At 50.3% G+C, this 21,784-nt stretch overlaps 2 protein-coding genes across 2 annotated transcripts in view; one reads left to right on the forward strand and one right to left on the reverse strand.

The window, feature by feature from the left end:
- SLC37A3 (solute carrier family 37 member 3) overlaps positions 1 to 3,075 on the reverse strand; it is a 38,405-nt gene extending 35,330 nt beyond the window's left edge. Inside the window, exon 1 of the mRNA XM_049774876.1 lies at positions 3,000 to 3,075. The gene's annotated coding sequence lies outside the window, so the exon portion shown is untranslated. The remainder of the gene's footprint in view (positions 1 to 2,999) is intronic.
- A 3,602-nt stretch (positions 3,076 to 6,677) lies between these two features.
- RAB19 (RAB19, member RAS oncogene family) lies at positions 6,678 to 20,731 on the forward strand. The gene is made up of 4 exons (XM_049775585.1): positions 6,678 to 6,755; positions 10,534 to 10,761; positions 12,533 to 12,716; positions 20,439 to 20,731. The coding sequence occupies exons 2-4, from the start codon at positions 10,561 to 10,563 to the stop codon at positions 20,705 to 20,707; spliced, it is 654 nt and encodes a 217-aa protein (XP_049631542.1). The 5' UTR covers positions 6,678 to 6,755; positions 10,534 to 10,560; the 3' UTR covers positions 20,708 to 20,731.
- The last annotated feature ends 1,053 nt before the right edge of the window (positions 20,732 to 21,784 follow it).

The raw sequence follows: 21,784 nt of genomic DNA on the forward strand, positions 1-21,784 counted from the left end.
TTTGGGGGGGGGGGGGTCATGCCCAGCAGTGCTCAGGGTTACTCCTGGCTCTACGCTCAGAAATCGCTCCTAGCAGGCTCGGGGGACCATATGGGATGCCAGGATTTGAACCACCGTCCTTCTGTGTGTAAGGCAAATGCCCTACCGCTGTGCTATCTCTCCGACCCAGCATTACTAATTTTCAAAGAGCACCCAAAGGCCCACTGTGCTCACTCAGCCCACTGACCAGCTCCTATTACACCCTTGCACAATCACAAAGCACACATGAACAAGCACATGGACACACGCACACAGCTGCCCAGTGCTCTTGGGACCCTGTTATGGTGCTTTTTGTTATCTCCCCACCCTCCAGCTTACACCAGGAGGTAGCATTTCCTGTTTAATATCAGCCCATCTGCCTCACCTAATCCCTTCTTCCTCTGGATCCTTGGCTATACCACTGCCTAAAAAGCTTTCCTCAAGCAAGGTTTCCTCCAGAGCTTGGTTCATTCTGATGATGCCCCATCAATGACCACCTCTCTCATCACTCTCTCTTCCCTTCTCCACTGGTTGGTTACATTTACTCTAAGCTTCATCCAAATCTGTTAGAAAGCTTAAAGGAGGAGTCAGAGAGATAGTATAGCAGGTAGAGTGATTGCCTTGCCAGCTGCCAGTTTGCTCCCCACATCCCAAAGAAGATCCTAGAATTTGGAAAGGAGGACCTCTGAGGAGGTGAGTAGGTATTTAAACTCGAACCCACGCCCTATGCTGTGCTGTTGAAGAGGAAAAGTTCAAAGGGAAGAACCCAGGCTATAATTAGAAACCTCCCACTCAAAGGCAACAACGCAGAGCTATGAATCCAACATAAAAATGTCATTATGTATAGAAATGCAGGGAAAGCCAGGGAGCGAGCTCAAAGGTCTGGAGTTCAGGCTGGGGAGTGGAAGGCGCAGGCTGCAGAGCAGCACCCCCTGGGATGTAAACTCATAGGGAGTCCTCTGCATGGCACCAGGAGGTCCAAACCAGCAGTCCCACACTTCCAGAGAGTTTCCTTACTAATTACTTTAGGTTTTGGATTTAGGCCACAATTGGCAGTGCTTTAAGACTTTACTAATCCTGGCTCTGCACTCAGAAGCCAATCCTGGCAGTGCAGGGGGGAATCGTAGGGGGGAAGAAGGGGGAATCATATGGGGTGCAGGGAATGGAACACAGGTTTGCCTAGTGCAGGGCAAGTGCCCTACCTGTTGTACAATCTCTCCAGCCCTTCTGGGTTTTTCAAATCCCACATTACCTCATTTGATGCCCTTAACTAGTGTACTTTCATTCACTTAAATGGTTTCATGACCACAGATAAAAAGTACCTATCAGTTATCTGCAAAATACTCTTATTCCACTCTTGTTCCACCAAGCAACATTCTTCGTACTTGTTTTGAACAGATTCCAAAGACAACTTTTCTTTCTTCCTCTTTTTTGGGGGGTGTCTTTGTTTGTACTACATCCAGCTGTGTTCAGGGATAACTCCTGACAGCACTTTGGGGATCACATGTTATGCCTAGGATAGAACCCTGGTTGAAGATTTAACTCCTTTTCAAAATGAAAAAATCCTTTCCTTGCTATGGGTCTGGAGTGTTAGTATAGCAAGAAGGGCACTTGTCTTACACATGGCCAACCTGGGTTGGATCCCCAGCATTCCATATGGTCCCTGAGTGCAAAGCCAAGAATTAGCTCTGAGAACTGCAAAGTGTGCCCCCCACCTCAATAAACAAAACAAGCTACCAAAAAAAAATCCTTTCCTAGACAAGTAAATGGTCATTGCTGGAACATTCTATTATCACAGATGAACAGGGTGGATTCAGAATTCTGACATGACCTTTATCAAAGTAGTGTTTCAGGGTTATTTCCTGTGCTGGAAACTAGAGCTTACCGCACAGAAAAGCATCAGGACCTGCGTGTGAGCCACAAAATGGCATTTAAGATCAAGCTGGGGGCTAGCCATAGAACAGCGTTTGCCTTGTGGTCGATCTCTGGAATCCCATATGGTCCCCCCAGCACAGCCACAAGTAACCCCCGAGAACTGCTGGCTGTGGCCCACAAAAAAGTTAAGCTTCAATCCTCCACTGAAGACTTCTCTGAGCCTCAATTTCTTCCTTTCATGAAGAAATGAGATCATTGAGAGTTCTTACCATAGAATCTTGTTTAAGAAACAGCTACCTACTTGCCAGCCACCAAAAGGGAAAGATCGGGGGAGATTATTTAAACACCAAAATACTGAAGAAAGGTTTAGTCAGATCTTCACTCACCGAGTCAAGGAAATGTCTCCCCAAATACATTTCAGTTCGAGTTACCTCCCAAACCTCATTAGTCACTATTAAAAAGAGAAAAACACAGATCACATCGCACAAAGAACAATGAAGGCATGATGAAGTCATTAGCCCCAATTCCCTTACTGTAACTGTAAAAAAGAAGGGGGTGGGGGAAAGTTCCCAGACAGTGCAGCGAATCTTGCCTTACAGGCTCCAGACGTGGGTTCGATTCCCCCAGCATCCCATATGGACCCCCCTTGCCACCCCAGCCATGCCAGGTCAGATCCCAGAGCTCAGAGCCATTAGGTAAACCCTAAGCACCAGACAAGTGTGCCCCAAGCCCCCCCCCCACACACACACCCAAAAAAGAGACAAGAAAAAGTGATTCTTTCCCAAACCTTCCCACCTGACCTGCAAAAAGACCCTTCCACCTCTCCAGGTCAATGCATGCATGCATTGCAGGCCGGGGCCCAGGCCTCCGCCTCCCTTCTCCCCCCATGCCACCCCGCTCCCTTCTGCCCTGCAGGGCCTACAGCCAGCCAGGTTTAGTTGCAGAAAGCGGACAGACGCCACACCCATCGTGCATCCCCACGCCGCGCACGCGGTGCCAGGGATTGGGGTCCCCGGGACTCCCCTCGACGCCCCTGTTTGTCCCGCGGGGATCCCACCTCCCTCCGCCCAGAGCCGGGCTGCAGACCCCCTCCCCGGGTCGCGCACCCGCCAGGGGCTGAGCCCGCCGCGTCACACCCGATGGTGTAGGATCCGCACTCGGCTCGCTGATCGCCGCCCCCGCCCGCCACCTCACCCCCGGGCCGCGGCCAGGGTTTCCGGGCGCTCACGTGACCGCCCGCCCCGTGGCATGCCGGGAGTTGTAGTCCCGAGGCTCCAGCGCACCTGGGCTCCGGGTCGCTGGGAGCTGGAGGCAAACGGGTTGCAACTGCGAGCCAGCCGAGACCTCCCTGACCCTGACTATGGGCAGGGGAGGACCAAGGGTGTTAGTGAGTTGGAGAGAGACGGTGAGGAAAAACAGAATCTGGGAAGAAAATGCCTTGAAGATCATCTTTTCTCAAAAAAGAAAAGAAAAAGAAAAGCGCTTTTTAAATTTATTTCCGGCCGGGAGGTAGCACTCACCCTGCTGGTGCACTTGATTTTCGTGCAGCAAACCCGGGTTCAAGTCCCCCAGTACTGCTGCTGCAAGGTCCCTGGAGCAGCGCTGGAACCAATTCCCGGAGCAAAGGGCCAATAATGCACTCTTGAGTATTCTGCTGGTCGTGACCCCACCCCCCAAAAGACACCAAACAGGGCTTCAGAGTTAGTAAACACAGGTAAGGTGCTTGCCTTGCACGTGGCAGACCTAGGTTTTATCCTAGGTACCCCATATGGAGCCCCAAATGCCATTCTGCTGGTTGTGAAACCCTCTCCAAAGATATCAAAATTGGGCTTCAGAATTAGGAAAACAGGTAAGGCGTTTGCCTTGCACGTGGCAGACCTAAGTCGGATCCTTGGTAACCCATATGGTCCCCCCAGATGCTACTCGGAGTGATTTCTGAGCACAGAGCCTGAGTACTCCCGGGTGTGCCTTCACACATAGACAAATACACATACACACAACCAAAAAGTTTTAATGTGTTCTTTGTTGTTGATTTTTATTTTGGCCACTCCCAGCAGTGCTTGGCTGCGAGTGGGAGCTCTGTCTTGGGAGTCAATCTTGGCAGTTGCTAAGGTGCCAGGCTTGCCGGGGATTTAACCCAGGGGGCTCAGCCTCTGAGTTGTCTCCCATTGATTGATCTGCCAGTAGCAGGAATAGTCTTGAAATCCAAGCGCCACCCTCCACCACATCTTCAAAGAAGCTCGGACTCTTTGGGGCGGGAGGGCACCCCAGGAGGTACTCAGGGCTTACTCCTGGTTCTGTACTCAGAAATCACTTCTGGCTGCATGTGTGGTGCCAGGGACCCAAACTGGGTCAGCCCCATATAACCTGTTGTACTATCTCTCTGGCCCCTCTTTTTGGTTTTCTTTTGGTTTTCAGGCCACATTCATCATGGCTCTATACTTAGAGTGGTGCTCTGGGGACCAAATGCAATGTCAGGAATTGAATCTGGGTCCTCTGGGCTGTGTGCGAGGCAAACAAATAAATGCTTTTCACTTCCCTCCCTTGGGAATCACTCATCTTGAGGCTCAGGGGACCATAGGAGGAAGGAAAAAAGAAAGAAGGGAAATTTAATGCTGTCTCCCACCTCCACCCACAAGCCCAAATGCTTGTCCTCTCTCTGCACTTACCCAACATCCTGCCCATGAAGAGACAGGAAGAGAAAGACTCTCCCTGGCTTCTGGGGCTGGAGAGATAGCATGGAGGTAAGGCATTTGCCTTGCATGAAGAAGTCGGTGGTTTGAATCCCGGCATCCCATATGGTTCCCCCGAGCCTGCCAGGAGCATAGATCCAGGAGTAACCCCTGAGCGCTGCTGGGTGTGACCCCCCCAAAACAACAACAACAACAACAACAACGTTTGCCATTTGTTTCTACCCTCTAGAAAAAAATGGTAGTCACTCTCCAAGGTTTGGGTCTGAGTCATATGATGTTCTCTAAAGACTGTTACCAAAAGAAACAAACATTTAAACGTGTAAACTTTTTTGGGGGGGGCACAGCCAACGGTGTTCAGGGTTTACTCCTGGCTCTGCACACAGAAATCACTCCTGGCAGCCTTGGAGGACCACATGGGATATCAGGAATCGAACCTGAGTTGGCCGTGTGCTAAGCAAATGCCCTATCTGCTGTGCTATTGCTCTGGCCTGACAGGTTTTTTGTTTTGTTTTGTTTTTTAGGGGGCCACACTCTGTGGCTCTCAGGGGTTACTACTGACTCTGCACTCAGGAGTTATTCCTGGCAGGCTCTGGGGAACATATGGGTAGCCCTGGATTTGCAAGCAAGGCAAACGTCCTACCCACTATGCTATTGCTCTGGCCCTCGACAGTTTCTTTAGTGATGATTATTTGGGGCAGCAGAGAGTTCAAGCAAATATGGCAGGGGCTGTAGTGATAGCACAGTGGTAGGGCGTTTGCCTTGCACGCAGCCAAATCCAGGACGGATAGTGGTTCGAATCCTGACATCCCGTATGTTCCCACAAGCCAGGAGTGATTTCTGAGTGCAGAGCCAGGAGTAACCCCTGAGTATCACCGGGTGTAGCCCCAAAACAAACGAACAAAAAAGCAAGTATAGCAGATGGGGCATTTGCCTTGCATAGGCTAACCTGGGTTCCAGGTTCTATTCCCAAACTGCAGATAAAACTGCAGACTGCAAAAAAAACAATAACAACAACAAAAAAAAAAACCTGCAGACTGTGGAAAGCAAAACAACTCCCCCCCCCCCAATAATGCCTTCTAATGGGTTCCATTCTGCCCCTTCATCCCCTGTGTTGAATCCCACTGTACATTTCCAGGGAGGGGTGAGCTGAAATCAAACAGCAAATCAGAATCCATTCCCATGGGTGCTTGCCAAGGGCCATGTGGTTGGTGCTGGCGATCCAACCCAGGCCTCCTACATACACTGAGCCCATGGGACCGTCTCTCTGGCTCAAAAGCCACGTTTTACTATTTTCTGGGACAGTATCTTTTGTGTTTGTTTGTTTGTTTTGTTTTGTTTTGTTTTTTGGGCCACACCCGTTTGATGCTCAGGGGTTACTCCTGGCTTGGGGAACCATATGGGACGCCGGGGATTGAACCAAGGTCCGTCCTGGATCAGAATCGTGAAAGGTAAACGCCATACCGCTGCGCTATCGCTCCGGCTCCGACAGTATCTTTTTTTTAAAACCACATTCGACAGTGCTCAAGGGCTACTCCTGGCTCTGTGCTCAGAGGCCACTCCTGACATTGCTTGGGGAGGGGAGTGGGAAGCACAAGTGGCACCAGGCTTTGAACAGAGGTCGACAACATGCCAGGCAAGGGCTTTATCGGTTGTACTATCTGCTTCCTATTTACTTCACAGTCCTTTGGTTCGTTTCCTGTTTCAGTGGCCCTCCCTCAAACAATCTTTGCAGCCTCGGTGGCCCCTTAAAAACTCTTTCCAGCTCAATACAACCACTCCCTGTCTCCAATAACGTCCTGACCCCCACCTGGTCAATCAAGGGAACCCCAGGGAAAAAAATCAGAGGGTGGCACCCGAGGAGGCAAGGAGGGGGAAGGGCAGGGAGCTGGCAGTGCTGGCAGGTAAGCGCTGGAGTCTGGCCTTTGGCTGGGTGACAGCGTGGCCCGGCTCACCTGCTCACCTGTGCCTGTCGCAGCAGCAGCAGCGGACGCAGAGGGCGGGCGCTTTCCTTTGGCTTCCTCTGGGCGCCCAATCTGACCCTGGGGTGCTCAGAACTACAGTTCCCACCTCGCCACGAGGCAGGAGGAAGAAGGGGCGCCCGCAGGGAAAGAAAAGTGGAAACGTCTTACCTGGAGGAGGCCCCGGAGCGCGCAGGAGCGGTGCGCACAGGTGAGCGAGCAGGCTGGATGAAATGGGATGGGATGGGTGGGGACGCCTTCCTCCTGGCAGGGCCGTTTTGGGGAAGTGGGGGGACGGCTGGGGTCCAGTTCGAGGAGAGGGGATAGCGAAGGGGGGTGTCAGATTTCAGCTCAGGTTACAGGGATCAGGCCCCGGAAGTGGAATGGCTTTTCTTTATTGGAAAATGTGAGAAGGGCGCAAAGGGAGGGTTATGAGGTGGGTGGGTGGGCCGTGCGCCCTGGTGGCTCATCACTCAGTTCTGGCACTTCAGAACCTCCTGGGAGGACTTGGGGGCTGTATAGCGCAGGGCTTGGGGACTTGGTGTCACCCATGAGGTGTGATGAAATCTCTCCCTTTTCTAGAGCCTGGTCAGCGGGGGTAGGGGATTTGGAGAAGGAAGTTAGTTGCTCACGGTTCTGGTCGCAGGGACCTAATCAGGGCACAACGGGGAGGGCCAATGGCTCCAGGGCCAGGCTCTTGCTGAGAATATCTGCTGGGCTGTCATGTGGAAGGGTCACAAGCAGCCAGGGAGTGACCCACCCAAAGCCCATTGAAGCGCCTGAGCAGAACCCAGAGGCCAAAGTAATAGTTCAGAGGGGAGGGCGCTGGGAAGACTTTTGCCTTGCACATTGTTCAGCCAGGTTCAATCCTCGCCATCCCATAAGGTCCCCCAAGCACACCAGGACACCAGGAGTAATTCTGAGGGCAGAGCCAGGAACAGGAATTACATTTGCACAGGAAGGAAGGAAGGAAGGAAGGAAGGAAGGAAGGAAGGAAGGAAGGAAGGAAGGAAGGGAGGGAGGGAGGGAGGGAGGGAGGGAGGGAGGGAGGGCAGAGCCAGGAAGGAAGGAAGGAAGGAAGGAAGGAAGGAAGGAAGGAAGGAAGGAAGGAAGGAAGGAAGGAAGGAAGGAAGGAAGGAAGGGAGGGAGGGCAGAGCCAGGAACAGGAATTACATTTGCACAGGAAGGAAGGAAGGAAGGAAGGAAGGAAGGAAGGAAGGAAGGAAGGAAGGAAGGAAGGAAGGAAGGAAGGAAGGAAGGAAGGAAGGAAGGAAGGAAGGAAGGAGAAAAGAATCCTCTGGGGAGAGTGTGTGTAAATATATGGAGGACCTCAAGTAGATAGTGCAGCAGAACACCTGCCTTGCATCCTTACCATAACCAGCTGTGGCTCCAAGGTTTTTCCTCAAAAAATTTGCAATAGAGAGGCCAGAAGGATAGCATAGCAGGTAGCAACTTTGCCTTCCCTCTGGCTGACACAGGTTCAATCCCTAGTACCCTCATTTGGTCTTCCTAATCCTGACAAGAGTGAGCCCTAAGTACAGAGTAAATCCTAAGCACTGTGGGGTGTGATCCCAAAACCAAAATAAATGGGGCCAGAATGATAGTACAGCGATAGGGTGTTTGCTTTGCACGTGGACGACCCAGGACAGACTTGGGCCCAATCTCCAACATCCCATATGGTCCCCGAACCTGCCCGGAGCAATTTCTCAGCACAGAGCCAGGAGTAACCCCTGAGCGCTACCAGGTGTAACACAAAAACCAAAAACAAAAATCCATAAATAAACCCCAAAGTAAATAAAAATCAAATATACAATATAGTGTGTGTATTACATAGTCTAAGATGAACTTCAAATATTGGTATTATATGTTCTTTGGGTTTTGAGCCATATATGACCATGGTCAAGAATTACTCCTGATTTAGGGGTCACTCCCAATAGTGCTCCAAGGACAATGTGCTCAACTCCATGTGTCATTTGCTGGCCTCCACAATTTATCTTTGTCTCCTAGGCAATTATGATCATCTTTAATTAGGAAAATACTCCTAATACTCTTTCACATCCAGTGGTACTCAAGGCGTAATTCCCCCTGGTTCTGTACTGCACTCCTGGCAGTGCTTGTGAAGCCATGTGGTATACTGGGATCGAACGTGGGTGGGCTCTGTGCAAGGCCAACATCCTATCCACTATACTATTGTTCCAGACCCTCAATAGAAAATCTATTTTTTTTGTTTGTTTTTGGATCATACCCGGTGACACTCAGGACACCAAGCTCCTGGAGATCAAACCGTGGTCTGTCCTAGGTTAGTGTGTGCAAGGCAAAATGCCCTACTGCTTGCGCCACCGCTCCAGCCCCTCAATAGAAATTCTTTTTCTGGGGGTTGGGGTTGGTTTTTGGATTTGCTAACTTCTGATTCTGTGCTCAAGAATTACCCCTGGTGGGGCTTGGAATGCTGAAGATCAAACCCAGGAAAGCTGATTGTAAGACAGGTCCCTCATTAAAATTTTGGGGGGACTGGGTTTGGGCCACACCTGGCGGCATTCAGGAGTTGCTCTTGGCTCTGCAACTCAGAAATCACTCCTGGCAGGTGGACCATATGGGATGCTGGGAACCAAACCTGGGTCTGTCCGTTCGGGTCAGTCTCATGCAAGGCCCTACTACTGTGCTATCTCTCCATCCCCATTAGAAATCCTAAGGAATTTTCTGGTCTGTAGCTAAATATGCCATAAGCCTTCAAACCATAGATCTCATTTCAAATATTTACTTTGTTTGCTTGTTTGTTTGTTTTTGGGTCACACCCTGTGGCACTTAGAGATTACTTCTGGCTCTGCACTCAGAAATTACTCCTGGCAGGCTTGGGGGACCATATGGGATGCTCGAGATTGGACCTACATTGGCCAGGTGCAAGGCAAATATCTATCCCACTACCCAATCACTCAGTTCCCCACATGTGAAATATTTTCAACAACCTCATTTCCTGGTTAAGAAATATGAGGTCCTGGGGCCAGGAAGGTGGCGCTAGAGGTAAGGTGTCTGCCTTGCAGGCGCTAGCCTAGGACGAACTGCGGTTCCATTCCCCGGTGTCCCATATGGTCCCCCAAGCCAGGAGCGATTTCTAAGCGCATAGCCAGGGGTAACCCTTGAGGGTCAAATGGGTGTGGCCAAAAACAAACAAACAAAAAAAAAGAAATATGAGGTCCTAGGTCAGGAAGTGGCCAGCAGAAGAGCATGTGCTTTGCACATACAATGTCCTGAGTTCCTTCCCTGGCACCACACACACTCAGATGCCAATTAGAAGTAAAAGGTCATCCTGTTCCCTAAATGGCCAATTCTGTCACATCTTTTTGGGGGTGGCTGGAAGATAGTACAGTGGAAAGGGCAATTTACCTTGCCAAGTGGCTGGCCCGGGTTCAAATTCAGGCATACCATATGATCTAATGTGCCAGGAGTGATTCCTGAATGCAGAGCCAGGAGTAACCCCTGAGCACTGCCAAGTATCACCCCAAACAAACCAACAAAACAAAACAAAGCACTAAATTTTTTCTTTTCTCTGGTTTTGGGCTTTATCCAGCAGTGTTCCTGGTGGTGTTTAGGGGACCATACAGTGTTGGGGGTTAAAACCGGGTTTCCACAGGCAAAGCCTGTACTCAGCTTTGAGCTCCGTCTAAGCTGCCTGACAATTTTATCCCCCACTGGCTTTTGGGAGGCTAAGTGTCTTGTCTGCTCTCCCCACACCCCTCTGGAGATGGGCAGGAAATAGACATGAATCTTTCCACTGATGACAGCAAGTCTGCATGGCTGTGGGTGTCTCCTCTGGCCATGTGAACAGAGTGTGAGACATTCAGTGTCTCTAACCAAGGTTTTGATTGATGTCTTCATCCCCTAGTGTCTACTGCACCCAGGGCCAGGCAGAGGGTGGTGGGAGTGGTACATAAGTCCTGTGATGGTCTGGGAGTATGTCTTGATGAATGGCTTCCTCCTTTCCTTTCAAGCTTGGCACCTTTCAAGCAAACAGAGCCATGCAGTTTCCCACTCTTGGGAGGGCAGCGGATGAGAACTTCGACTACCTGTTTAAAGTCATCCTCATTGGGGACTCCAACGTGGGCAAAACGTGCGTGGTGCAGCACTTCACATCTGGGTTGTACAGTGAGGCGCAGCAGAACACCATTGGCGTGGACTTCACCGTGCGCTCCCTGGAGGTCAATGGCAAGAAAGTGAAGGTCGGGCGGCTTCACCTCTTTGGGCAGGGGTTTCCTTCAGCACACACAGACGGTTCAAGAATGAATGGTGGGAACAGAAAACATGAGCCCCCTAAAAATATCAGTGATTTCCCCCCAGCCCCCAAAAGCTTTGGGGCTATTTTGGGGGGAGTTACACCCAGCGGCACTTAGGGGTTACTCCTGGCTCTATGCTCAGAAATTGCTCCTGGAATGCTGGGGATCAAACCCGGGACCATCCCGGGTAGGCCAAGTTCAAGGCAAATGCCCTACCAGTGTGTTATCTCTCCAGCTCTCTTTGTGACTATTTAAAATCAGGGGTCGGGACCAGAGCGGTGGTGCAGGGCATAAGGCATCTGCCTTGTGCGTGCTAGCCTAGGATGTACTTCGGTTCAATCCCCCTGGCGTACCATATCCCTAAGCCAGTGGCAATTTCTGAGCGCATAGCTAGGAGTAACCCCTGAGTGTCACTGGGTGTGGCTCAATAAATAAATAAAATCAGGGGTAAAAGCCTAAATGGAACTACTCTCACTCACCTTTTAAAGGACAGACCTGTCCACTTCTCTGTATCTCTAGGAAGGTCAAATTCCTAATTGCTAAGATACCATGAACAAAGTCAAAAGATAAATGGCAAACACGGAACTTGGTAAATAGCTCCTGGCAGGCATGGGGGACCATATGAGATACCGAGATTCGAACCATCATCAGTCCTGGGTCGGCAGCATGCAAGGCAAACAAACGCCTTACTGTTGTGCTATCTCACCAACCCCCTGACTCTCTTTTTTTCTTTTTCTTTCATGTTTTTGTTTTGAGTTTGGGGCATACCAGGCAGTGCTCAGGGACTATTTCTGTCTTTGTGTTCAGGGATCACACCTGGCGGGATTCAGGGGACTATATGCGGTGACAGGGATGTAGTCTGGCCCTATCACCAGTGCTACCAGGAGTGACCGACCCCTAAGCACAAAGCCAGGAATAAACCCTGAACACCGCTGAGTGTAGCCCCTCCTCCCAAAAGACAAACACACACACACACACACACACACAAAGAAAATCTTGATGCCAAACAGAAAAACTTTCATGGTTCCCTGAATGCATCTGGAGGTGATCTCAAGGTCCCAGCTGAAATAGTCCCTAAGCCCACTGGGTGTAGCCCCAAGTCAGAAATAAAGCAAAAGATACCAGATCTCAGGAAAACAGCTTCATTTTCCTGACAAGTGTGCCTTAGGATGGTGGCCCAGAGGCCTACGTGTAAATTCTGTGTCTAGGGAAGTAAGAGAAAAAAATTAAGTCCTGGCCCAGTCAATCCCAGATGTGTAAGCTGAACCTTGTAAAAGTGAAGTACAAAAACCTGCCTTTTTAAAAATTCTAGCTCATAGGAGTAACCCCTGAGAGCTGCTGGGTGTGGACCCCCCCCCCCCAAAAAAAATTCTGGAGCTGGAGCGGTGGCACATGCAGTAAGACACCTGACTTGCTCATGCTAGCCAATGGTTCGATTCCCCGGTGTCCCATAAAGTCCCCCAAGCCAGGAGCGATTTCTTAGCGCATAACCAGGAGTAATCTCTGAGTGTCACCAGGTGTGACACTAACAACAACAACAACAACAAAAATCTGAAGGTAGGTGCTCAAGGGACCTTAAGGGATGCCAAGAAAAAGCCCAGATCAGCCATGAGTAAGGCACTATCCCACTGGACCAGAAAACGGTCCTTTTCAGACGAGGAGTGGCACTTCCCAGGAGTGGCAGCCCCTCAATCCGCCTTGTTCCTGCCCCCTCTAGATGCAGGTATGGGACACAGCGGGCCAGGAGCGCTTCCGGACTATCACACAGAGTTACTACCGCAGCGCCCATGCAGCCATCATCGCCTATGACCTCACACGGCGCTCCACGTTCGAGTCTGTCCCGCACTGGATCCACGAAATAGAGAAGTATGGGGCGGCCAACCTGGTCATCATGCTCATCGGTATGTGGGCCTCAGGGGAAGGGTGGAAGGGCGAAGGGCAGGTCTCTCTAGCACCCTCTGCAGGTGCTCAGCTTTCTTTGTGACCCTTTGCAAGAGGCAGTGAAGCTTGATGGCTGAAGGGGTCTAGGCCATTTCTTGCCTGTGCAAAGACCTTGAGTTCAATTCCCAGCACCTCGTGGTCCCCAGAGCACTGCTGGGTATATGCCCCATGGGCCCCACCCAATAACACCAAGCAAGCAGGGCTGTAACTCAACTCAATGGTAGATGAGTCCCTGGGTTTGATCCTTGGTCCCTTTAGTGCCACAACCCCCCCAAAAGTCCAAGCAGTAGACAAGAGTTCAGAACAAGTGGGGCCCAGAAATTAGCATGAGATTCAGTTTGAGATCTGGTGGGATTGAGGGATGGGATATGAACTCTTAAGAAAAAAGATTCTGGGGGCTGGAGAGACCATGGAGGTAGGACTTTTGCCTTACATGCAGAAGGACGGTGGTTCAGATCCCGGCATCCCATATGGTCCCCCGAGCCTGCCAGGAGTGATTTCTGAGCGTAGAGCCAGGAGAAACCCCTGCGCACTGTTGGGTGTGACCCAAAAACCAAAAAGAAAAAAAGATTCTGTGGGCTGGAGAGAAAGCACAGCAGTAGGGCTTTTGCCTTGCATGCTCTGGACCTGGGATGGACCCAGTTTGATCCCCAGCATCTCATATGGTCCCCCTGGGAGCCTGCCAGGAGCGATTTTTGAGCACAGAGCCAGAAGTAACCTGAGTGCCGCTGGGTGTGGCCCAAAAACCAAAAGAAAAAAAATAAAGATTCTGGAGGTTGGAGATAGGACATGAAGTAATAGCACTTGCCTTACACGTGGCTGACCCAGGTTCGATCCCTAGCACCCAATATGGTCCCCAAACCCTGACAGGTGTGATCCCTGGGCACAAAACCAGGAGCTAATAAGCACTTTCAAACCAGCAAAAAAAAAAAGAAAAGAAGAAGAAGAAGAAGAAGAGGAGGAGGAGGAGGAGGAGGAGAAGGAGAAGGAGGAGGAGGAGGAGGAGGAGGAGAAGGAGAAGGAGAAGAGAAGGAGAAGGAGAAGGAGGAGGAGGAGGAGGAGGAGGAGGAGAAGAAGAAGAAGAAGAAGAAGAAGAAGAAGAAGAAGAAGAAGAAGAAGAAGAAGAAGAAGAAGAAGAAGAAGAAGAAGAAGAAGAAGAAGAAGAAGAAGAAGAAGAAGAAGAAGACGACGACGACGACTGTGGGCTAGGAGACAACACAAATTGAAGGCACATGCTTAGTCTGCAGCCAACTAGAGTCACCCTGGACACCATGAGGTCCCTAAAGCATGACTGGGTGTACTCTGAAGGCGCTGAGCGCTGCTGGGTAAATCTGCACTGAAGGGATAAGCCTTCTATGAGTCCTTGCATTCAATGCCTGCTGCTTAATCAAGAATTGCTGGGGCTGGAGCAAGAGTGCAGTGGGTAGGGTGCTTGCCTTGCACTTGGCCAATCCAGGTTTGATCCCCAGCATCCCATATGGTCTCCTGAGCCCTGCCAGGAGTAATTCCTGAATTCCTGAGTGCAGAGCCAGGAGTCAGTCCCCCACTCCAAAAAGGAAGAAAGAGAAGGGAGGGAGAAAGACAGAGAGAGGAGTGTCAGAATAACCAGTTTTCATTCTGTTCAGGATCATTCTTCTTTGCTAGAAGAACTTCCAGATTGGTCCCTTACTCTCTGTTACCTATTACCCTTGGGACTGGTCTTTCACTTCCCAATAATGGCCTCAGGTCTCAGGGAGGAGCTTCTTTCAGTTTCTTTTCCACATCTAGGTTGTCAGAAGCAGGTATTTTTGCCTGCTGGCAAAAAGAGCTGTGGTGGAAGTTCCTGAACCTGTTTTATCTCTCTAACCGTGTGTGGATTATTTTATGTGTTGGTGTTGCTTCCAGACCCAATACATCTCCCCAGTTGGGATTGGGGCATGAAGGTTCCACTTCAGGAGAGAGAGAGAAAACTGAGAATTGTCAGTGGAGACCCCAGGCCCCCTGAGCACCCTCAAGAAGCTCCCCCTAATTATTCCCCCAAATATTTTTTCTAAAGGATAAAGAATACATGCTCCCTGGTACTCAGTTCCAGAAATCATGTGGGGTGTGGCCATTCAGAAGGAATGTCTTGCTAATGGGCATGTAGGTGCCTCAGGAAGCACCTGGAGTCTAGGTCATGCTCAGGCATCCCCAAAGCCTGCGTGGAGCTTGGAAGAGACCAGTTGTGGCACTCTGGAATGAGTTTTGACTTGTTCTGAGGGACACCCAGCAATGCTCAGGGCTTATTGCTCCTGGGTATGCACTCAGATCATTCCTGGTAGGGCTCCTGGCCAGCTGCATGCAAGGCAAGTACCCTGTCTGTTATACTATCACTTCAGCCCCCATAATGATATTTTTAGCTTTGTTTTTGGGCCACATCTGGCCTAGCTCTGTGGTCAGGAATCACTCTTGGTGGGCTTGGGGGACATGGGATATTGGGAATCAAGCCTGGGTTGGCTACATGCAAGGCAAATACCCTACCTGCTGTGTTATCACTCCGGTCCCTTAAAATGACTTTTTGTCAGAGCCAGTAAAGATGCCTCACAGGGCTAGTACACAGGTTTGGCATGCTAGAATCCCAGAGTACCATAGGGTCTCCTGATACCACTAGGAATGTACCTCAGGACCCCAGGTACCAAGAGAGTATCCCCTAAGCATTGCTACATGAGGGTTCAAACACACACACACACACACACACACACACACACACACACACACACACACACACACACACACACGGATCCAAAGTCAATTGAGACAAAGCATGAAACGAGCAGAAACTTTTATGGTTCACAGTGATTGAGCCTGGATTCTGGCAGGTCTGTGGCATCTTTCAGAAACTTGAACCAAGCTCTGGTCACTTCTGCTGCTTCAGTTGTGCAAGCAAGCAAAGCTGCCTTTTTACTTCCTCCTAAGTGTTCAGCTATGTGCCAAGGAGATGCTTCCTCTGGGCGGGTTGGCTCAAGCCCTACTGCACAGGGCAGTTTGAAGGCCAAAGGCATCCACTGCTGTAACTCAGCATGCAGGGGGCCTCCTGCTCCCTCTCAGGTCTGCTCAGATTGTTTTTGTCTTGTTTTGAGCCACACTCAAAACAGCAGCTGCTCGGGATCTCTGTGCTCAGAAATCACTCCTGGCAGGCTTGGGGGACCATGTGTGATGCTCAAGATTGAACCCAGGCTGGTAGAATGCAAGGCAAAGTCCCTACCGGCTATGCTATCATTTTGGCCCATGTTTTTTTTTTTTTTGTCATACCTGAAGTGCAAGGTCTATTCCTGGCTCTGCACTCAGAGGTTATTACTGATGGTGTTCAGGGGACCACATTGGATGTCGAAGATCAATCATGGGTTGGCCTTACCTGCTGTCCTATCTCTCTGATTTTTCATTTTAAAGGAATCCTATGACTAGAGAGACAGGCCTTGCCTGTCAAGAGGGCATTTGCCTCACATGTGACCTACCCTTAATGGTTTCCTGACATCACATATAGTCCCACAAGCATTGCTAGGGGTCACTCCTGAACACCCCCCACCCCCCCCAAAAAAAATATATATATATATAAAAGACTTGATATGGGCCAGAGAGATAGAATAGGACAGAAGGCACTTACCTTGCTGTGACTCTGGTTCAAATTCATGAGCACTGCCAGAGTCACAGAGGTAGGACTAGCCCTTTAATATTGCCCCCAAAACAAACAATAAAATTTAAGGGCTGGAGTAATAGCACAGTGGTAGGGCATTTGCCTTGCATGCAGCCAACCTGGGACAGACCCAGGTTCAATCCCTGGCATCCCATATGGTCCACCAAGCCACCAGGAGCGATTTCTGAGCACAGAGTCAGAAGTAACCCCTGAGTACTGCTGGGTGTGGCTCAAACACCAAACAAACAACAAAATTTAATGAAATGAGTATGTTTTCATGGCAATAAAAAGTGCTTAGTAAGGGACAGAGCAATAGAACAGCAGGTAGGGTGCTTGTTTTGCTATAGTTGACCTGGGTTTAATCCTTGGTGCCACATATAGTCCTAAAGACCTGACAGGAATGATCCCTGAGCACAGAACCAGTAGTAGCCCTGAGAATTCACTATGTGCAGCCCCAATTTCCTCCACCTCCCCCCCCATTTTGCTATCTGCACCATTCCTGTGGCTGTCTGCCCCCACAAGGCTGGGTTGGGGCTATGCTGGAGTCAACTTATATTTACTTGCAGTTCTCAAAGGTTTGCTCCAGCCACAGGACACTTGTCATTCTGATTCTGACCCCTGACCTCCACCCTTGATTTCGTGCCCTTCCTGTCCAGTCAGCGTTCTTATGGCCACCAGATGGTGCACGTACACCTGGCTGAGGTGTTGTGGGCATACCAGGGGTCGCATACCCTTTTGTTTGGATGCCCATAAGCCTGATCTCCCAGGGGTTGTGCCCTTTAGTGGTGGAGCTCACTAAGGGGCCACACCCTGTAGTGGCTGTGGCAACACACACTTGACTATACACAGCTAGATTGACCAGGACTCCTAGGCCACCCAGGCACTTAGTGGCCAACAGAACTTCCTCCTACGGACAAGTATGTCCTTATCTGACTGGTGGACATGACTTGTAATGCCCTGTTTATAGTGACAGAGCATCTTTTCAACCATGGGAGTGTCTCCTCATTATTTGAGGGGTTATTCAGTCTCCTGCCCTTTTTCGGAGGGGAGGGTGGTAGCAACTCACAGTGCTCAGGGATCAACTCAGGGACTCTTAGCGGGACACAGGGACCATTCCTAGAAGGGATATGGGGAACTTTTGCAGTACTAGGGATTGAACTTGGGTTGGCTGTATGTACGACAAGCACCTTAACCCCTGAACCACCCAGCTCCATTTGGTTAGACTGTAAATGTGATAAAATGACACCTTGAAGCTGGAGAGATGGTACAGGATAAGGCACTTGCATTGCACATGATTGAGCTGATCTTGGCTTGATCCCTGGCATTACGCATGGTCTCTTGAGCCCCGCCAGAAGTGATCCGGAGTAGAGCCAGGAGCAACCCAAGCACTGTCAGATGTACCCACCCCAAAACGTGTGACTAATTACACATATACACACCCATACATGTGTGCCTGTGCATGCACATACCACACACACACACACACACACACACACACACACACACACACACACACACACACGGGCATGCAAGTGTGACCTGAGGCCTGAGCCATATCTGTGGGTCGTGTCTGTTTTGTGTTGGGGCCACACTCGGCGGCGCTCAGGGGTTATTCCTGGCTCTACACTGAGAAATCACCCTGGGGGCCAGAGCGATAGCACAGCGGTAAGGTGTTTGCCTTGCATGTTGCCAACATAAGACAGACCCCAGTTCGATTCCCAGCATCTCATATGTCCCCTGAGCCTGCCAGGAGCAACTTCTGAGCAGAGTCAGGAGTATACCCCCTGAGCACTGTCGGGTGTGACCCAAAAACCAAAAAAAAAAAAAAAAAATCACCCCTGGCAGGCTTGGGGGACCATAGGAGGTGCAGGGTATCGGACAGAAGTCCGTCCTGTGTTGGCCGCGTGCAAGGAAACGCCTTATGCTGTGCTATCACTCTGGCCGTGTCAGCAATTTCCTGTTTTGTTTTCTCTTCAGTTTTTAATGAGACTTAGATGTGAGTGAGGGGAGAGAAAGGGAGAAGTATGTGTCAGAGAGAGAACATGGGCTTCTGTAGAGTAGAAATTGGCAATAAACAGACAATCAAGAGTAAGGGAAAGCAGGGGGCTTGAGATCAAGCCATTTCCAGGTTTTGATCTTGTACTTTGTATGTGTGTGTGGGGTAAACCGGGTAGTGGGTAACACGACTGTGTATTTGCAACTTCCTGCCAAGTCAACCCTGTCTCTGTTCAAATGTGGTCAAGTTTTTCCTGGGAGAGGAAAGTGGGGGGCGGTTTAAAAGGTTCCTCATAGGGCAATAATAAAAACCAGGTGCAGAAACCAGCTAGCCTGACTTCATTAGGCATCTTAACAAGGAGAGCAGTGCAAGGAATCCCATGTTCCAGAAGAGCTTTTGCCTTTGAATTCCTGCTTTTATAAATCAAAGTACACTGCCAGAATGGAGACAGGGATGGAAGCTCAGGCGCAGAAGAGATGGGACATTGACCCAAGAAGGCCAGGCCAGGCCTGCCCTGTCCTCAGTTTTCGATAAAATTAGGAATTTTTATTTTATTTTATTTTTTGGGTCACACCCGGCGGTGCTCAGGGGTTACTCCTGGCTGTCTGCTCAGAAATAGCTCCTGGCAGGCACGGGGGACCATATGGGACACCGGGATTCGAACCAACTACCTTTGGTCCTGGATCGGCTGCTTGCAAGGCAAACGCCACTGTGCTATCTCTCCGGGCCCTAGGAATGTTTTATGTCTGCAAAGATCGTGTCAAAGACATTGTCAAAGTCATTGAGAGGAAATACCACATATGTGCATTTTATTGTCTATTAATTCTCACCTAGGAAAAAATGTGAGGCTTCACAGAAAATACAGGAGTAAAACACATGCCTGGGGCGGAGAGATAGCACAGCAGTCAGGACGAACCCTGGTTCGATTCCCGGCAGTCAATATGGTCCCCCAAGCCTGCCAGGAGCCAGAGTAACCCCTAAACACTACTGTGTGACCTAAAAAAAAATGGGCATGCAATTGACTCCAACTTAATCCCCAGTACTGCATATGGTCCCCCAAGCACTGTCAGGAGTGATCCCTGAGCACAGAGCTAGGGGTAACCCTTGAGCACTGCCAGGTCCAAAGCAAATAAACCAACAAAAACAGATTTGTCACACCACAAAAGCATGCCCCTGCAGTTCAGACAACCTGCAGGACTCAGCTGAGTGATCTCTCTTCACTACTACTCCTGTTCCCAATAACTGCCTGCCCTCCATTTATGCAAGCAAGTGCATAAGCCCTGAATGAATGTTCTTCACCTCTTGTAGGGAAAGCAGATGGTCCGATTGGATGGGGATGCTTGCACCTGGTCAGATGGCCAAAGGGCTTGCACAGGGCCCCTTGCTTGGTCAGGAATGAGTCGCAGTTCCTGGCTGTAGTGCTTGCATGTGGCTGCTTGTGCATTAGGGAAGATGAGCAGTACAGGAATCAAACTCCAGGCCATGTGCATACTTCAAAGGCAGATTGTTTTTGCCAGAATACCTTCCCCACCCTAAAATGCTCACTGAGTCTGGATTGTTTTTTTGTTTATGTTTGGGGCCACATGAGCAGTGCTGGAGAGAGGGAAGTTACTCCTGGCTCTGCACTCAGGAATTACTCCTGGTAGTGCTCAGGGACCATATGGGATGCTAAGAACTGAGAGTCAAATCTGAGTCTGTTGAGTACAAGGCAAATGCCTTCCTTATCTGTTCTACTAGAGCTCCAACCTCTAAAGCCTACCTACCTTTTATGGTAGGAGGCACACCCAGTGGCCTCAGTAACTGTGCACACCCAGTTACTCAAGGGTAACTCCTGGCTGTGCTCAGAAATTACTCCTGGCAGGCTCAGAGAACCATATGAGATGCCGGGGATGAAACCTAGGTAGACCATATGCAAGGCAAAATGCCCTACTATGGCTCTGGACCCCAAACCTGCTTTTTTTTCCCCCCTAACCGAACAAGAAAACCACCAAGATCTGAAGAAGCTGCTGCTCATTGGCTTCTTTCCGCTTGCAGGGACCAAATCGGACCTGTGGGAGCAGCGGTGTGTGCTGTTTGAGGAAGCCTGCTCGCTGGCGGAGAAGCACGGCCTCCTGGCAGTGCTGGAGACATCGGCCAAGGAGTCCAGGAACATTAGCGAAGTCTTCCTGCTCATGGCCAGGGAGTTGGTTGCCCGCAACAGCCCACAGGCCTGTACTGATAGCAGCCCAAGCAATGTCCCCCACAGTTCTACCTCCATCATCCTGGCCCAGGAGTTGAGCGAGAAGACCCACTGCACTTGCTGACCATGCTTGTGAGGTGGCCTGCGGGGCCCTGAACCAAAGGCAGTCTGATCCCCAAGAGGTGCAGAGTATCCGAGATTCTGCTGAGCCCACTATCCGCTCAGTGTCTACTGAACCTCTTCTTACTGCATTGTACCCCCAGTGATATTAGTGTCCCAATATCAGCAGAGTGCCCCAAATCTGAGTTCCCCCATGTCCACTGAGTATCTTTGCTATTGAGTACTCCGGTATCTGCAGAGTGCCCCAGTGCTGTGCCTTCTGAGCCCCCATGTCTGCTATTGAGCCATATAGCATACCAGAGTGGACTTGCCACTCATTCTTAATCCTTGCCAAGAGGCCGAGTCCCTCTGCCTGGTCTCCCTCTAGCACACATACCAGAAAAGGCACCATGGCCCAGGGAAGCTGGAACTTAAGGCCCAGAGACGGATGATGGGTTTGTGTGTTTTTGCAAATGCCAGAGAACAAGTCCAGAGCTTCTGTGCTCTAGTGCAACATCCCAGCTCCAGCTTCCCTTCCCTGTCCCCTGCCCCTTCAGCTGTGTTCTACAGAGGTCAGGAAGTTTGGAACATTCCAGAGCCCTTCTCAGGAGCCCAGCTTGGGCAGATGGAGACATCAGCCTCAGGCTCAGTGATTCTGTGGGCACCAAGGTCAGGAGCTGTGCAGTGCAGGCCATAGGCTGAAATTGGATTCTGCCTCCCCATCTCTTCTCACCAAGCTCACATGATTGTAAGTGTCCAGAGTGTCCCAAGTTACCTTTATCTGGAATTAAAACAATTCTAAGTGTCTGGGAGGCCCAAGGGGCTGCAGCTTGCATACTCCATGAGCAATAAAACCTTTTTAGATAGAGCTGGGTGTTTGCTGCAGAGATGCCTCATGCGATGCTGGAAACTGGAGAAGCTGAGCTGGTCCTTCCCCAACACTGGCTCAAGACAAATATCTGTGGGGCTCACCTCTGGCCCAGGGACTATTCCCAAACATTTCCAGCTCTGAGTATTAATGCGATAGTGACCTGTACAGACAAGGCAGACCTACACAGACCTCGTGGGCAGCTCCACATTTTGCACGAAGCAGAGCTGTTGC

Source organism: Suncus etruscus, chromosome 1 (genome assembly GCF_024139225.1).
Source record: "Suncus etruscus isolate mSunEtr1 chromosome 1, mSunEtr1.pri.cur, whole genome shotgun sequence".
NCBI classification, from domain to species: domain Eukaryota; kingdom Metazoa; phylum Chordata; class Mammalia; order Eulipotyphla; family Soricidae; genus Suncus; species Suncus etruscus.

What these genes read in the sequence shown, in the direction of transcription:
- RAB19 (XM_049775585.1), top strand. Translation starts at nt 10,561, where the DNA reads ATGCAGTTTCCCACTCTTGGGAGGGCAGCGGATGAGAACTTCGACTAC. An exon ending in TCAATGGCAAGAAAGTGAAG is followed by an intron (nt 10,762 to 12,532) that starts GTCGGGCGGCTT and finishes TGCCCCCTCTAG; the next exon opens with ATGCAGGTATGGGACACAGC. An exon ending in CCTGGTCATCATGCTCATCG is followed by an intron (nt 12,717 to 20,438) that starts GTATGTGGGCCT and finishes TTCCGCTTGCAG; the next exon opens with GGACCAAATCGGACCTGTGG.